This window comes from Lonchura striata, chromosome 15, assembly GCF_050655825.1.
Source record: "Lonchura striata isolate lonStrDom1 chromosome 15, ASM5065582v1, whole genome shotgun sequence".
Taxonomy (NCBI): Eukaryota; Metazoa; Chordata; class Aves; order Passeriformes; family Estrildidae; genus Lonchura; species Lonchura striata.
This window is the reverse complement of record NC_140717.1, coordinates 16,817,163-16,834,519: the sequence shown is the minus strand read 5'-3', so window position 1 is coordinate 16,834,519 and position 17,357 is coordinate 16,817,163. Positions and strand designations below refer to the sequence as shown.

The 17,357-nt window shown below is 46.8% G+C and overlaps 1 protein-coding gene across 1 annotated transcript in view; it reads right to left on the bottom strand.

Moving 5' to 3' along the window:
- Positions 1-1,489: 1,489 nt before the first annotated feature.
- MMP17 (matrix metallopeptidase 17) overlaps positions 1,490-17,357 on the bottom strand; it is a 48,342-nt gene continuing 32,474 nt past the window's right edge. The window contains exons 4-10 of the mRNA XM_021543954.3: positions 14,425-14,708; positions 10,651-10,827; positions 10,419-10,518; positions 9,000-9,082; positions 5,357-5,509; positions 2,958-3,215; positions 1,490-2,469 (exon numbers count right to left, since the gene is read on the bottom strand). Of these exons, the coding sequence (XP_021399629.1) occupies positions 2,144-2,469; positions 2,958-3,215; positions 5,357-5,509; positions 9,000-9,082; positions 10,419-10,518; positions 10,651-10,827; positions 14,425-14,708 (1,381 nt within the window). The 3' untranslated portion in view covers positions 1,490-2,143. The remainder of the gene's footprint in view (positions 2,470-2,957; positions 3,216-5,356; positions 5,510-8,999; positions 9,083-10,418; positions 10,519-10,650; positions 10,828-14,424; positions 14,709-17,357) is intronic.

The following is a 17,357-nucleotide window of genomic DNA, read 5'->3' as shown; positions in this document are numbered from 1 at the left end:
GAAGGGGGCAGGGGCAGGCTGTAAGTTTGAGTAGGGGTGAGGGGCAGAGAAGGGGACACGGCAGAAGAGGGCTGAGGGGAGAACGTAGGGGTTAGGAGCAGGCACCCCATATCTCCCAGACCACATTTAGAAACCCTTCAGCAAAAACGCTGGAAAAGCAAAGATGATGTCTAGTCACCTGGAGCTCCAGAGGATTGAGGTAAACATGGGGAATGAGCAGAGAGTGAACAGCTTCCACTGCTTTTCGTTCCAGCTGCTACTACAAGTTCAGCTTCCCTGCAATTTCATGTCCAGTGTGTCTCTTCCAAGCTCAACAGATGAACAAGTACTTCAGGACTGGAGAGAGGGTGTCTTCTGCTACATGGCTGCAGTTCCAAGAGGAATCTGTAAAGTGCTGATGTTTAGACTAAAAGACTAAAAGCCATGTCTTTGTGACTGAAGAGACAGAAATGCAATGGGAATCAAGTGGAGGAACCTCATGTTTCCCACAGCCCAGCAGCCTCTGCTTGGCCTGACTGGCAGAGGTGGGATGGGGAGCTGCTCTGAACAACAGAGGCAGCTTCACTCAGCAGAGGGAGCTGCTATGCCTGAGATTTTTTTGCTTGTATGTTTTTAAAGGCTATTTAGTGGTTTAATGGGATGTTTCATTGACTCATGACCCATAAAATCATGTTGTAGCAAACCTGTGGGTGCTTGGGACTATTTAAAAATGCAAATAGCAGAGGGAAACTCAAGGTGACCCCCTTCTTCTGTCAGGATGCAACTGAGTACTTTTTCTGCCTTTCCTGCTGTGCCACAGAGGGCTTTGTGTTACACCTGGCACCAGGGCTGCTGGAGCAGCTTTAGGTCCCGCAATGACACTGTCTGCTCCGTGTCTCCCCAAGAAGCTGGCCTCGGCAGGGCAGCAAAAGACACTTGTGCAAGAGCTTTGCAGAAGCAGGGCAGAGAAGACTATGTCCCAGCAGCCTCTGCCCATGACAACAGCACCTTGACAACAGCAGACTTGAGGACCCTGGCTTCCTTGATATCTCATCCAAGTTCTCACTCACCATTTGCAAAGACTCTCAGATGCCTAAATCATACCACAGAAAATTGAAAAATGGTGAAGAATAAACCGAAACAGAACATCCTAATGCAGCGCTTGACCCTGGCTTCTGCCACTCCAAATTCCTGTCAGAGGTATCAAAAGGAATTTGAGCTGACCACACAGCATCCTCTCTGCTCCAGCCCATCCTCTGCAGCACAGCTAGGTATGGCAGAGTCACAGACAAATGCAATACATCTTGATTCCTCCCAAAACATAAGCCAGCCTGACACAGGAATTTTGTGAGACCAGGAGTTTTTGTGCACAGATTAGTCTGGGGCAGTGGCTGTAACTGCATCTCGTTTGGCTGCACTACTCCTCATCCAAAGGTGAAGTTGCTAAGAGCCTCAGTAGACAGTACTTTGCTGCAGGTATCAGGCTTGATCTGGCACAGGACCGGGAGAATTCCACTTAGGCGGCCAAGGTTTATTAGAGAAATTGTTAAATTACAATGACTCGTATACAAAGATCAGCTGCAGTGCCTTCTGAAAGGCAAAGGTGTTTCTGACCCATAGAAACTGACACAGGTTACCCAGACACCAGTGACTACAGCAGGCTTGACAGTAAATAATGGCCACCTTGCAGTTAATCTTAGTGGAGTCACAGTTTCTTCTACCTAGTACATCCAATGGGATGTGTACATTGTGTCAGCACATAACTACTACCTCCTGCTGGCTGCCTTTCTGTCACCTTCCATCTCAGCAGCATCTCTTCTGTCCCTGCTCCATCCCGGGAGTTCTCCCCTCCCTTGTTTGCTGCGTTTAAACATCCAGAGCAACTCATCTCTATGAAGTATTTCTAAATTCAACATGACGCTGCTCTCATCTTTAATAGGATGGGGGAATAAGAAGATGCAGGACTCAACTCCGTTATTAGACCTTTAAACTAAAATTAAGAAGAAAGAAAACTCCAAAACAAAAGCACTGTTCATTTCTCATGGAGAATTCAAATCCTTCACTGGCATGTTCCTAGGAATGTTTTTTTTCTGCTTGCAACAGTTAGCAATCATGGAGCTGTATCCGGAGCACCACAGTGTTGTCCTGCCGGTGAGATGAGCCATCAGAGGGCCATACAGACCAGTGCTGCTGTCCACACAGCCAGCACGAGGCTGGCAGTCAGTCTGGGTATGGGGTGAGGGTGCAGGGATGGGGTGCCTGAGGTGCAGGAGCAGACCTCGTAGCCATTCTTCGAGCGGCTCTCGTCATGCTGTCCCGGCCTGGAGCGCGCCCCAGTCCTGCTGCTCCCGGCTGCCTCGGGGGCATCGGCCAGCATGTCACTGCACACCAGCCAGTCCCTGGCGATGGACTGTGGGTACCCTGGCGGCACCTCCAGCTCACTGTCCAGCACCTTCCAGTACTCCTTGCCCTTAAAGAAGTAACTTGCACCTGCAAAGAGACCAAAACCCAAACATGAGGTGGGCTTTTCAGGGGAAAGAAACCACAGAGAAATCTCATCAGAAAATAAGTTGTAACTCTGGGAAAACAGTTTTAAAAGTATTTTCTGTCTGCATCCTCATATATGCAGCGTAAAATCCAATGACAACAAGACCAGTGAGGAGCAAATCAGCCCATACTAGGATAAAAATCACTGCAAAACAGTGACATCACACATCAACTGTGTTCTTTTAATAAAGTGCAATAATTATCCTCCCACGGTATTTTTGTTGCCCGTTTAAAATTACAAACTCTTCTAGTGAGTAGTATAGGGAGCTCTGGCTGGAATCACACCTCTCTCTTCAGCTTCCAGTCACCATGAGTATCCCATCAGGGGCTCAGCGTTTGTGTTGGCACACAGGATAGGAGGGGAGGGGCTACAGCTCAACAGAGTGCTGATTTTCTTTGCTGTGCTTTTTTAAACTGCCATACAGACTCACCGTCTGACCACCTCATGGCATCATCTAAAGGGCTGGGTATTCCCTTCCACGGGAGGGCCTCTGAAGGATAACCAGGATCCATCCTCCGCTCATGGTCATCATAGCGCCAGTAGAGATTGTCCTTAAAGAAATAAGTCTTGTCATTGTGAGCCCAGGAGAAAGCAGCGTCGATTCCTCTCAGGGGCAGGCCAAAGTCTGAAATAGGCCGTGGGTACCCTTCCTCCACATTGTTGTCTTTGAAGACCCAGTATCTGTCTCCTGTAGAAAGGAAACAAGCACAGAATAAAATCACATTTGTTTCACAGCCTAAACCAGCATTTCCCCACAGATGAGCTGAGCTAATGTTTTTTTATCTACTGTGGTGACAAAGCCTCAGGGTTGAGCTCTAGGCATTTAAGGATGGGAATAGGAAGGGGTCAGGAAGGGGAACCTCTGTCTTTGAATAGCTGCTTCTTTGTGTCAGGCTGTCCATGGCCATAGCCCCACTTTGCTGCTGAAACCATGACTGTCCCAGGACATGAATACACTGACAGCATCAGTACAGCTGTCACTTTTATGTATTTGATAGAAGCATTTAGATTTCTGCCCGATATCCAAAGAAACAAAGCAGCTTTTGTGGGCAAACTGGGCACTTTCTGCAGCCTATTTGGCTCCTGAGAAGCCAAGTGTAGTCCACTTTGGAAGAGAAATCACCACTTTCTAGGGCCAGACGGGCCAAAAGACCTGTGCATTATGAGGATGCACAGGGACTGGATACATCTTTTATGAGCAGCTCGCTGCTCTTCAAGGATCTTACACAGCTGCCCCCTCAGCCTGACCTTGGGCAGAAGAGAGCAAGCAAATGAACCCAGATGTCTCAATTTCTCCATAGTTCTCTAACGACTGGGACAGTCTTTCTTCTTTTACAACGTCTGTTTGGGAACCTACAGTACCCTTTTGGGTATCGCATAGCCTTGAGGATCAGAGTTTTTCCTCCCTTGGTTTTCTAGAATATCTGAAGAGGCCCTTAAAGGCATGCCCATGTATCAGCAGCAGGACCTTAGAGGCCAAGGTCATTTGTGTTCTTTGGTTTTTGTCCAGGGATCAATGAAATAGCACTGGAGGGAGAGAATGAGTCGTATTTTGTAGCTGGAAAGAAAATTCAGAGTTTATGTTGGGAACTAGACAGCGCTAACACACACAGAGAATGCATGCTTTGGAACAAGATGCCAGCCGTGGAACATCTGGAATTACAGCCTCCTGAGCAGCTAAAAGGAGGCCCTGGACCTGAGCTCCGGGTTGGTTGTCTGTTCATCCCCAGCAAGGTGAGAAGGGAGGGAGGGAAGGAGTGACCGAGGACCACTCTGGTCTGCAGACCTGACAGGGAGGGTCTAGAGCCAGGCATAGGGGGTGGTATGCTCCTTAAGCTGGCCCCATTCCCTCTGGGAAAGCAGAGCAGGGCAGACTGCCTGAAGGAAGTGGACACACATGGCAGAGCCTTCCATATACTGTTTCATGGAGAGATGTGGGGCTCAGTGTGGCTCTGAGGGGCTCAGTGTGCCAGCAGTCCAGGAGGGTGTCAGCTGCACTTGGAAAGGTCTTCTGCAAGTGCAGGGGCTGGCATGGGACATGAGCCATCTCTCTGGCCTGGCTGGGGAAACTGAAAGCAAATTATTGCTTCTAGAAGTGCTTGGCTCAGCACTTCTGAAACCAATAATTGCATCATGTTTCAAGCAGAACCGTCAGGAGACAAAAAGCAATTTCCAAACGGGAAGAATGGAGGGCTGAGATGTGTTTAGCACTTCAAGTGCACAACCTTGGTGAAACAAGAGTCAGTGCTTGCCAGTGTCTTGGGTGACATTGAGTGCATGGGTGGCATCTAACCAGCACATATGGATGGTCTGTGGGGGACCTGGACATTTGTGTAGAAACCAAGAGCTAAACTGTTCCTCCAGCTCTTCCAAAATAGAAGCCTGCAAGTGTTTTTAGATAAAAAGAGAAAATTATACTACTAATTTTAAGAAAAAAACCCCACAGTAACAAATATAATTATTAGAACTGAAGGCCTTCAGTTTCAGTTTTATTTCCTCTCTGACTTTTTCTTTTCTCAGCAACAAATACTAAAAAGAGAAAAGGTCAAAGGAGGAACACAACATGAGTATGTGTAGGTGTGGTTCCTGCTTGTGTTTCATTCTTGGAAAGCTCAGATTTTTGTTCCATTTGGTTGAACTTTATCTTCAATGACATTTCCCCCATTTTCTGGGGAACGTGACCATTACCTTTTGCTTGCCCTCCCTGCCAGCTCATTTCTCCTCATGGACAAAAGGATTCAGACCGGCACTCAAGATGCTTAACACGCGGCACCGGTGTCTCCTGCCTAGCACCACATTCTATACCTCCAGCATCATATTTGCTCTCACCTTTGAAGAAGACTATCTTGTGGTCGCTGGTTCTCTCATAGACTGCATCCAGGCTGTCCAGGTTGAGCGGCAAGCCTCGCCAGAAACGGTGAATCTGAGCCGGCTGGAGGGAGACCAAGTGCTTATTGCGAGTCAGTCTCCAGAAGTACTTGCCTGGAGGGACAGACTGGACATTATTGAACCACACTCAACCCACCTTCCCTGGGGGGTGAGTGTTGGGTGGGTGGCAACAGCAGGAAGCAAAGCATGTGAGATAGGGAGCCATGATTTAGAGTCATCCTGCTTTCCAGCAGCAGCTGTGACTGCTTTCTATTTCTGGCAGCCATTAGAAGAAATCCCTTTCTTTTTTGGATAAAAGTAGTCCTCTGGACATTGCGCTGGAGCTGTTATATTCCTGGCCACAGCGTGAGGCTGTGCTGCTGAACCGGGGCAGGAGAGAGGAGCCTTTCATCCCCTCCCTCCCTCTCTGCTCGGGACCTCCTGCGAGCTGGTGGGACCAGGCACCAACAGCCTTAAGCAAGAGCTTCCAAAAAAACATCCCTGTTCCTCCTCTCCTGGAGCAGCTACAGCTTCCTTAACACGGGATGTCCAGCTGATTTCATGTTTGGAAATGTCTAGGATGTTACAATGAAACACAGAAATACCAGACAGGTTGTTCTGTAATGAAGAAAAGGAGCAAGAAAATAAAGGAGGAGGAAAACATCTGAATAGATCTGGAAGGGTGGAGGTGGGGAAGGAGGCAGTTAAGGACTTTGGTGCCATCTAGAGGTGCTGGTTGCTAAGCAGAAACTGCAGTCCCGTGGAGCTTCCAGGATGAATGTACTAGTGGTGCCAGAAAATGCACTTCAACACCTACAGCAGCACTGCCCCAGCCAGGGAAGAGTATTTCAGGGATTTCTGAAATAATTTGGATAGTGTAAAAGAAAACAGATTTATCCTTTGTGGGAAAGACGACAAATCTATTCCTGCTAAAAGAGCCTTATATGGGATTTCCTGAGGAGTCTTAATGGTTTTCAGGGGCAACTCCAAACCCAAGTCTGTGTTGGCTCTGGGATTCTCAGCCTTTTTGTAGCACATATAATGCTGTATTTTCTCCAGAGAGCTCCATGGAGTGACATGAGCCAGAACAAGATGTTTAGGAGGCAACTCTCAACTTTGTCTTGTATTTGTTATTGCCCGTTAGAAATTACTGCACATTATTTGTATCTGGTCTTGAATGAACTTCTGAGGCGAGGTAACCAATAGAAACCAAAGATGCATCTTCAGATTGGTATGCCCCACACACTCAGTTTTTTCTGCAGAGACGGCAGATTGTGACACCAGCTTTTAAAATTTTATGGAAATTGGGTCTTAGCCTAATAATGCAGGATGCAAAACTCTAACACTTTAGTATCTGCAGAGAGGGAGTTTTATACTAATTATAAGGATTTATATCATATTCTCGTTCTTCTGCTCCAGTTTGCATATTTGTTCTATCTACATAAGTTAATAATACATTCCAACATGGTAGGAATTGCCATAATTACAGACTCTTTTTAAGAATATAAAAAAACCCAAGGATTTAAATTTGGTGGCCATTTTACATCAATGGAAACATATGTAATTAAATAAAGATGATCTCTGCATCTGTAATTAGCAAGGCACTAGACAAGATCAGATTTCCACTTTTTTAGCAAGAAATACAGCTCAGCTTAATTCCTTCTTTAGTAGATCAGCATCCGAACTTCCAAGTGCCCTGGGCTCATTGGAGACACAAAGGGAAGCCCCAGTACTTTTGACATTTCGTCCCTTTGCAAGTGATGGGCTCAGCGGGTGAGCAGCTGCAGCAGGGAAACCTTAAATCCACCCTAAAAGTCAGGAATAGCCTGAGCTGTTGGTGACTTTGGTTGGCTTTTTATAAACTATCAGGAAGAAGAAAGAAAATAAAGTAGCAAGGAATTCTGAACGAGACAACCCCAGTCTGCCTGGGCTCATGATCTGCCACAGCCCAGCCTGCACACCAAAGTGCTGCTGTTGCATGGAGGATCATCAGCCGAAGCCAGATCCATGGGAGAACTGCTGCGATTAGCATGCAGGAATAATTTAAAAACCAAAATGCCCAACCCTGTACTTGTTTAAAAAGCTCAACTTATACCTTCCTCTGAGCTGGAAAACTGAACATGATGAAAGCCAAGTGTGAGGGTCCTGCTGCACCAATTTGTGGATGACGGGTTGAGATAATTGCTTTCTTTAATTTCAGGTAATTTTGATCCCAGCTGTGTTCCACGCTATCCAGACTTTGGGTGCCTATGGCAAGACTGCTGCATGCAACATACAGACACACACGCAGGCCAAAGGCATTTAAACTTTGGGAATCTGTGGTGAGGCACCTACATCAAAGCAAGCGGTGATGCCAAAGAGCAGAGAACCCACTGTTGCCTTCAAAAAAACATGCCTGTGTGGTCTGGGGAGCTCCAGTCCTGGTGCCTTTGCAGTGGCTTCTTTCCATCTAGGGAACCAGCAGGACCACCTCAAAACAAAATGCCCATCAAGGGACAAAAGAGGCGACATCCCCTCTCCTTGGTGTGCACAATGGTTCAGGGGGCAATAATGGGGGCTGCAATTAAAGTGCTGGGGTATGGAGGCAGACATGCAGCTGGCACCCACTGACCTTGTGCTCTTTACATCTGCTTTTTGGCCTGCAATAAATATATCCAAAAATAGACACCGAGATGGATTTCTCTTTACTTCATCAATTTTTCCCCTCCGAGGGACAGCCAGCCATTTATCCTGACACCAGTTCATGTCTTTGAGTTTCCCTTCTTCACTATGGGTTTTTGGAGCTGGCATCTGAACAAATAATGTTGTGGAACAGTCTCCATACTGTGCTTCCCTCAGGTGACATGCAACAACAAATTCTCTGGAACCCTTTTGCTGTTCTTGCCTGTGACCCAAGGCTCTCACTGTGCTATCCAGATGCTGGGATGCCACTGCTCATCCCTGGAGAAAATGCTTCTGCTTACCTGGTGGATGGCTTTGGGGTGGCCAAATGGTGGCCAGGGATGCAAGGAAACACCCATGAACATTTTTACATCTTGGAAAGATGAGAAAGCAAGCCCATAGAGTCCAGCCTACACAGGCTCTGCTCAGCTGAGAAGGCACCGATGAGATCCTCATCAACAGCTGGGCACCCCGGGAACATGGTACAAGCGAGTGTTCACTGGCCCAAAACCAGATGGTCCTCAATTGTGTACACACTGACTTTGAGAGATGTACGGCAAGCAGAATTAGGGAGGGTGAAGCAGGGAAGGAAAGGAAGGCTGGAGGTATCCAGGAAGAAAGCAGTGGAGTGTTGTTGCTGCTCTGCTCATCCTTGGTTCGACCTCGATTTTGATTTTTTGGTAGCACAAATATCAGACTTTAATTCTTCGCCAGGCAGTCTAATGCAACGGATCACAGTAAAAACTGCTGTGCTGGATTGTCACCAGTCCAGCCACACACTCAGGTATGTGAGATGCCTCCCTGGGTCTGTGGGAAAAGCCCACAAACCCTAGACAGCTCATCCTCACCACTCACTTCCAGCCCGTCCCACACTGTGCTGCCTCTGGTGCTGCCACGTCAAAGCTACCACAGGGTGGCATAGGCACAGACCTCTGGTGCTCACCTTTGAAGAAGAAAGCCTCTCCCCGGATCTGGGCCACTGCATCGAAGTGGGTGGTACACCTGTTGGGCATGTCCCGCCTGAGCCTGTGAAAAGATGCCCAGGTGAGCAGGGACCAGGCAGACAGTGAGGAGCTGTGTCCCCTCCAATGCCTCCCATCCCACAGATTGATTCACCCCTGCTCCTGGAGAAGATTACAGGCTGTGCCCATCTGTCACTCCCCATGCTCAAGCCCAGCCACGTGCACAAGGATTTCCAAGGCGAGCTCAGGCAAATCTCAGCCTGAAGACACACTCTACATCCACCAGCTCGTGTAGCTGGTGAGGGCTGAGCTGGCTTCCCGTTCCTGGTGGCACAGCGTGGCTTGGCCAGCCCCAGGGCAGTAGGACATGAAGAACAGCCAAGCAGCCTCTCGCTCCAGCAGTTCAGGATGCTGCTGCTCCAGGGCTGAGCTCCAAAGTGCCAGTGAGAGGTGACAGAGCTGCAAAGCAGAAAGCAGCTGAGCTTAAACAGAGGGATCTGGAGGAGCCATGTGAAATCTACCTGGTGAACACCACCTGGCAAGTGGCAGCTGAGATATTGAGCTGCTTCAACAAGGTGGGTGGGGAAGGCACAGAGTATGAAAGACACAGAGCCACATCTGAAAGACGTGCAGGCAAACCCATCCACTCTCCCAGCATACAAGGCAGAAACAAGGGGATGGCATGAGCAAGTTTCCTGCTGCTCCTGCTGCTGGTATGAGGTGCTGACATCTTACGACAGCAGGGAGAAAGGCTCTTGTATATCTAGGTCCAAACATGGCCATAAGGAGCCTGGTGGACAAGGACCTTTAGAAGCTATGCACGGAGAAACGTAACTAATGGCATTCAGCATGTTCAAACAAAAGGAGCACGAGGTGAAGGTGGCCTGCTCCATCTCTGCCATGCAAAAATGTGCATGACCACCTCCTGCCTTTTTTGTTCAGTGTCCCTTCTTCTCTTAACTGTCCTGCTGTCTTGGTTAACATTTACTAATGAGCTATGTGCTGCACTTCCCTTAATGAGGCTGTGCTGGTTGCTTGATGACACTCAGTGTAAGCAGCCCTTTGCCAATGCTAACCTGCATTGGAGTCAGGCTATTGGTCCACTTGTTCCAATATTCACTCCCTCAGGTACATTAGGCAGTTGCTCACTGTGGAACAATTTAGGTAAGTTATGCTTGTGCAATTCAGCATACTGCTGAGGAAGTTTGTTTAAAATTCCAGCAAGGATGAATTTACCTAAGGGCGATGGTGACAACTTTCCACTAATATGAGTAAAAAATCTGAGTTTTAACTAAATATCCAGAGAGGAAAACCAAAGCCAGAGCAAGCAGGCAACATACAAATGAAGCAGAGCCTCACTACTGCACATCCTTTGCAGGAAAGGAAGAAATTTGACTTACGGGACAGTGGAGCGGTTCTCTGGCAGCTCTGGCAGGATTGGATGATCATCTGTTTTACTTACTTCAGGTTTAGCTGTGGGGGACACAGACTCCCTGACTCCTGTGTAGAAAAGAAGCAGTAATGGAGAACACTATCCTCCCTACCAGTTCCACTCACCCCAGAAAACAGCTATTCCAGTATGTCCTGCCATGGAAGGAACAGACTGTAGCCACATGAGGGACATAAACTTACCGTAGAGTTGCCAGATCCGGACTTTGTCCTCGTAAGGCAGGTCATACTTCAGAGGATCCCCCACTGGACCTTGGTAGTAGGGTCTCATGATAGACTCTATGGCAGAGATGTGGGTCAAGCCAATGGCATGGCCAAACTCATGGACAGCTACAGCAAAAAGGTCCATCCCGTGAGTGTCTGGAGATAAGGATAAAATTGAAATAAAAGTCACTAAGTGCTGAAAGTAATTGGAGGATTTGGGTGGGCTGCAAGGGCAGAAAGAGAACCTGTAGGTTTATGTTGAATAAACTGGAAAGAAGAACTTTGAAATAGGTGAAGTTTGAAAAATACATTTTTTCCAGTTATAGACTGGGGTAGATCATATGAAAATAGAAAGCAAGCGAGACTTCAGCCTACACCAGCCTGGGTATCGCTCCTCTTATTTCCAGATCACTGCTGGCACCTGAGAAAAAGCTGGACAAAGGGCTGAGACAGCAACCACGTCACAACCATCTGCTGAGTGGTGCTGCAGAAGCTGGGCCAGAGCAGTCACTCCCTGCGTCCCATGCCTGCTGCAGCTGCTGACACAGCCTTTAAATTGCCCAGAATACCAGATTTCTGAAGCCACCAGCCAGGAGCTCGTCACATCCTGTGACAATGAGCCAAGCCATGTGCCAAGGAGCTGGGGAGTGCCAGCGGTGCCTGCCTGCCCACGGTGCTCTGCGGGGCTTTCGCTGCCTGGCCTCGCACGATGCTGCCCCGGCCAAATCCATTCCTCAGCCTTCCTGTATGCACACAAACATGGGAATGTTCATCTGCTTATCAACCACCAACCTGCTCATCTCACTGCTGCCCTGACACAAGTAGGTGACTGTGTCCAGCTTATTTTTAGAGGATTTACCACCTTCTCCTGTTACACATCTTGTGCTGACAGGGCTGCAGCTCTTGTGTCTGCTGCCTTTGGCAAACACTTTGATCCTCACACACCACAATGGGCATTAGGGAGACACTGCTGAACATCAGTACCTCGAGGCTTTGATGACTTTTTTCCTTCAGCCTGGGTTGCCTCTAATGTATTCTTGTAAAGGGTTGGCACTGGCGCAGTACCAGTGCACCCATGAAAATATGTTTTTCTCAAATGAGTGCTGTGAGATGCGACCAGAGACAGAGCAGAGCAGGCTCAAGCTTAAAAATAAATAAAAACTTTATTAACCTACAACTATAATAAAAGGAACACACAGAATTCAGAATAAAAACCTTCCAACACATTCCTCCTCCCCCCACCCAATTTCCAACAAAACACAGTGAGACAAAACCCTGGATTCCCAATCAAGTTACCACCCTTCAGATAATCAATTCTCAGTTCATCAAGGGAGAGAGGAGTCTCTCTTGTACAATAGACTCCCCCAGGAAACACAATTGCAACCTCTTGTGTTTCCATGTCACACATGGCACTGCCTGGAGAAAATCTGCCATTGTGACACCCTCCTTCCATGCACAGTGCTCTCACCACCGTCCATGGACCAAAACTGCTTATAGGGCTCCTTTAAGGATGCTTTTCAAGTACCAAAGAACAACAGTTTCTCATTTCTGGGACAACAGTCCCCTCATTTTTTCCTCCCCTGGGGCCGAGGGTCTCGAGAACAGGCACCACCACACCCTCCTCATTTTTCCTTTGTTCACTTCACTCCTGCACATGACGTCACTCACTGAAACAGGTCATTCCCACTCCTGTCACTCTCTTGGTTCAAGTCATTGTATCCCCCTAGAATGCAGTCTGTGTTACAGGAGAAATTGGTTCAGCCTATGGCTATACAAGAAAAGTCCAGCCAAGGATATTCCATCATCTCCTCCCACCTAGGATTTCTTCTTCTAACATCTCAGATCCCAGACTTTCTTTCAAATTGAGGATGAGTAGGAAAGGGTTAAAGGTCTCGGGCTTCCAGGATGGCTGAGATCTCACAGCAGGCTGCTCAGCTCTCCCAGGGCTGGGCACCTTCCTCCCCCCAATACTAGAAGGCAGCAATGATTTTAAGTGTGGTTCTTAATAAAGATCATGATGTCAAGTATTGTAATACAGAGCAGTGAGGTTGGAAAGATCCCTGCGGAGGCTCAGGGGAGTGTCTCATTCCCTGAGAATGATTGGAGAGGAAAGAGATGGCTTCTTTGCCATCTGAGATAGCTACTTTTTTGCACAAAAGTAGCCATGGCTGATCCTGCCCAGTTCTTAGAGCTCCTCACCAGGCTCAGGGTACTGGAGCATGGGGATAGTCTTTGCTGAATTTTGCCTTTTCCTTCATTACTATTATTCACAATGTCTGTATATTTACAGTGTCTGTAACCAGGCAAGATTTTTATAACCTGTGCTGTTTTCCCTGGCACTAAGACAGAACAAGACATATACTCTCTGACATTTTAATGCCTGACTGACAACCTTGGGGATATTTTTATATCACCTACCAAGTTGTTGTTTCTGAATCAGTAGAAAGAACAAAATAAATAAAAGATGAAGCTCAGATAGCTCCAAGATCTTCAAAATAGAGGGCAGCTTTTTGCTAGCAGGCTAATCCCCTTATCCCTTGGTGGAGCTTGGAGGAGCACTCCCTGCTGGGGCGCTGGCTCTGAGCTCACTCCTTCACTGGAGTTTGTTTCACAATGAGCACTTCCAGCCCTAGCTGCAAAACTGACTCCATCACTAACACATTCCCTGTGGGAAGCTACTGACCAAAGTGCTTGCCTCTGCCCTGTACGTCTGCAGATCAAAACTGCTGATTTTCTTTTTTTCCCTCCTGATAAGAGCCATCAGTTTGGGCTGGAAACGTGAAACAAGGAGCAGGTGTAATTCTCAAAGATCAGACAGTTCAGATCTTTAACCTTCATCTCAAGACCTGCTCCAGCACCCCTGGTGAACACTCCTGCCCATGAACATGCAGGGGCAGCCTGTCCAGATCTTTAACCTTCATCTCGAGACTTGCTCCAGCACGCCTGGTGAACACTCCTGCCCATGAACATGCAGGGGTATGGATGCAAGTCAACAGCTGGGCAGGAAGAAGGTATTAGCTTGTTTCAGAGAAGACAGGTTTAAACAAAGTCATTAAGCTGAAGCAGGCAGGATCCCACTAGGAGGCTGATGGAGGAGGTGGCATGACAAGTAAATTAGCAGCTGGTGGCTGCAGAGAAGGCATTCTGTCAAAATACGCCTAACACAAGGGCTGGGGACCTGATCCCCACAGATGGTTTTGCAGCTGAGGAACACTTGCCTCGATACTCCCTCTGCTAATTAAAATTCTGCTTTTGCCAGATAAGATGAAGATAGAAAACAATTGCAGCTTGTAACCATCCTGATGTTAGGTAATAGACAGGAGATGGCAGGAAAAAACTAGGCCTTTTTCCCAGCACAACAGAGAGCCCTTTATACATAGATCAGCTAACAGTAAACTTTAAAAATAGGAATCTGGGACATGTGGCAGTGAAGGCACCCAAAAGATGTCAAAGTTAGAGAATACAGTCCCCATCCAAGAGCTCCAGGAGGGGACTGTGATTGAGCAATGGGGAGCTCTGGAATCGCTGACAGGATAAAGAGAAATTTGGAGATGCCATTGAGGCTTCCAGGAACATAAAAGTGTCCTCAACACTGCCTGGGTTGATTTTGCTAGCAAGAGGAATCAGATGACTTCAGGGATCCTGAAGCCTGGGGTGAAGGTGTAGCAGAGGCTAAACCCCTCCAGCCACCAGAGCAGAAGAGGGAAATTGTGAACCCTTGTGCTTGGCTGCAGCTCTCCCACCCTGACCTACCTGATGATCGGAAGGTCCAATATTCGTCATCGTCAAAATGAGTGTCCCCTGCTGTGTGATGGTCACCGGGGAAGAAAGCATGAGCCACCGTCCCACCAGGGCCGTCAAAGGGATAGCCATCATTGTGATCTGCCTTGGAGAAGTCTATCTGGATGTCAGCATTGTTTCCGGCCACTTCATGGAAATTCAGTGGAGTGATGTCACTCCAGACCTTCAGGGCATAGTACATCAGGGCTCGGACAGTGTCATGGCCCAGGTGGGACTCTTTTGGGAAGGTTCGAACTCTGAAACAAAGAGGGCAAAAAAGAGGATGGTTCAGTAGCATGAAAGATCTCCAAGAACAACTGGAACTGGCTCTGCAGGTGCCTGATGCCTCAGAGCCAGAGTGAGGCTTTCAGAGCTTTTTGCTGTTTTGGGCTGACCATGTTCCCTGTATAACCCAACTTTGAAAAAGAATTCCTAATATTGTTGATTTAATAAAGGAGATGAAAAGACAAAGATGCAACAAGACACCTTGGCTTCTAAAGGAATATTTTTAGATAATCTTTTGTTGAAAATTTTCACAAAAATAGACACGCTTTCCAAGCAAATGCACTGTTGATTGAATACTTATTGATAAAAGCCTGTTTGGATGGATAACTTCTGGCCAGCTGTACCCCAGTAATAACAGATGATACTTTCTTTTTCAAGCTGGACACACCAGCCAGTGTTTTCATGGTCTGACAGATTTTTAAAGGCTGAAGCAACAATTATGACTACATCACTTACACTGCTGCATAACACAGCTGTGACAGCATCACTCGGTACCAGGCCACTTCCCATCACCAACGGGCAGTGATGACCTAACTACACTTCACAAGGTAATTACAAGTGTCAGAGTGTCACACCACTCAAGCTCATCCCGAATAGCAATTTGAGTGCTGGGAGACAGCATGGATGTGAAAAGGGGAGTAGGAGCAACTTGCTTACTGAGGTTGGGAATGCATCCCACACCCTCAAGAGACAGGCACCATCTTTGGGCCAGGGCAAAACTAGTCAGGGTTGAATCTCTGATAGAACAAAGACTCATAAACCTAAGCAGAAATCTCACTAATAGTTCCTCTGAAGCACTTGGAAAGCTCATCCTAGAAACAGTGGGAATGAGTGGGTGAATCAGGAAAAACACATCATAGCCAAATGAGGAAAAAATCATTAATATCTTTGCCTTTGCTATCCCTTGACTCTTTGGGGAAAGAAAAACCTTATTGTCTAATCTAAATGAGTTACATGCATGTAACACCAGATGATTGTAGGACTTCAAAGAAAACACATTTGTAAAGGAGACAGCAGAGACATACTGTCATGGGGTGATGTTATGATGCTGGTATCCCCAGTCGTGTGTTCTGTTTATGTTTGATATTATGTTCTGTGCTTTCAGAACTGACTCTGAAAGTGAAGGTTTGTTTTGTCTTGTTATCAGCTGGCTCACCTCCCCCCATGGTCTGTTGTCTAGAAGAGGCTGGTGCTGGCTGGCTGGCTTTTGCTTTGCTTGCTGGCTTTCGCTTGCTTGCTTTGCTTGCTTGCTTCTGCTTTTGCTTTTGCTTGTTAGTTAATTTAGCTAAGCAGTCCAATTCTTTCCCTGGATTGTTTTTTTTTTTTTTTCCTTTCCCTTTCCTGAATATCACTCCAACCTGCTCCAGACTGCGACCTGGGAAACACCGAGGAACACCCAGAGCCTGCGCTCTGTGATCTGCAGCAGCCATCCCCAGTGCCCAGAGCAATCCCCAGCGCCCAGACCTGGGCGACCATTCCCAAGAGAGACTTTCTGGATTTGTCATCTCTTCAGAGTGGTAAAAGACTTCTGTTGTCATCTGGTGTTGTTATTTTTTTTTTGTGCTGGGGAGTGTTTTGTTTGTTAAATAAACAGATTCTTTTCCACTTCTCTCCGAGAAAATTCTTCCTGAATCAGGCGGGTGGAGAGGGGCCATGGGGGTTTGTTTTCTGGGGGCTCCTTCCAGAGGTTTTTCTCCCAAATTTGCCCTAAACTAGGACAGGTACAAACAGTATTAGCATGGAATTAGAAAAGACAATTTTCAGGCAAATTTTAATTTATAGAAGAGATTGTTTCCAGATTCAATCCTCTACAAGACAAAGGCCACCTGGATTCCGGCTATTCATTAACTAGCTGTCTTCATCTTTTATAACACTCCTCGGAACTTACGTAAACCCTTTGCTACTTTAATTTCTAAGGAGTAAGTCATTATACGTGTAACACACACCATGTTTAGCCCAGGAATTATGACCTTTCTCCAGGATCTTGGTGCCTAAGGCACAGAGTCACATTTAGGGACATTATCTGCTCTTTCCTCCCCAAGCCCTGCTCACCATGTGACCTATTTTCTTTTCTTTTTCTTTCCAGCTGTAGAATGAGGATAATAAATCAGATCTCCCTTGTACAAGGATGGTGGATAAAAAGCCCTGTCTAAAGAAACAAATATTATTAATATTCATTCCAAGATGTGACTCCAGAAGCATTAGATTAAGGCAGAAACAGAATCAATACCTATTTTACTTCTAAAAAAGTCCTACACCTCTGAGCTGATCCACATTTTATTCATATGCTGAAAGTGTAAGTGAAAAGTCCCTTATCCTTTATTCATTATCACTGTCATTTTTCAAGAGAATCCCATCAGGGTTTTTCAATTCAGCATCTGATTTGATTGCTGGATCTCTGCTAATTGCTTTCAATGAGATTAGGAAAAGACTATTATGCTGATAGGATGTTTGTTGGCCTTGCATCACCCAATTCCACTGAAAAGGAGGCATATTTCTAACAGCATGCAGATAAAAAAGCTTCCTCCTACCTTAACTTATTATTATTAGTAGTAGTAGTAAATCATGCTTAGGTTTCCAGCGAAGAGAAGCACTCCTTCTTCTTGGATGTAAACCCCTTC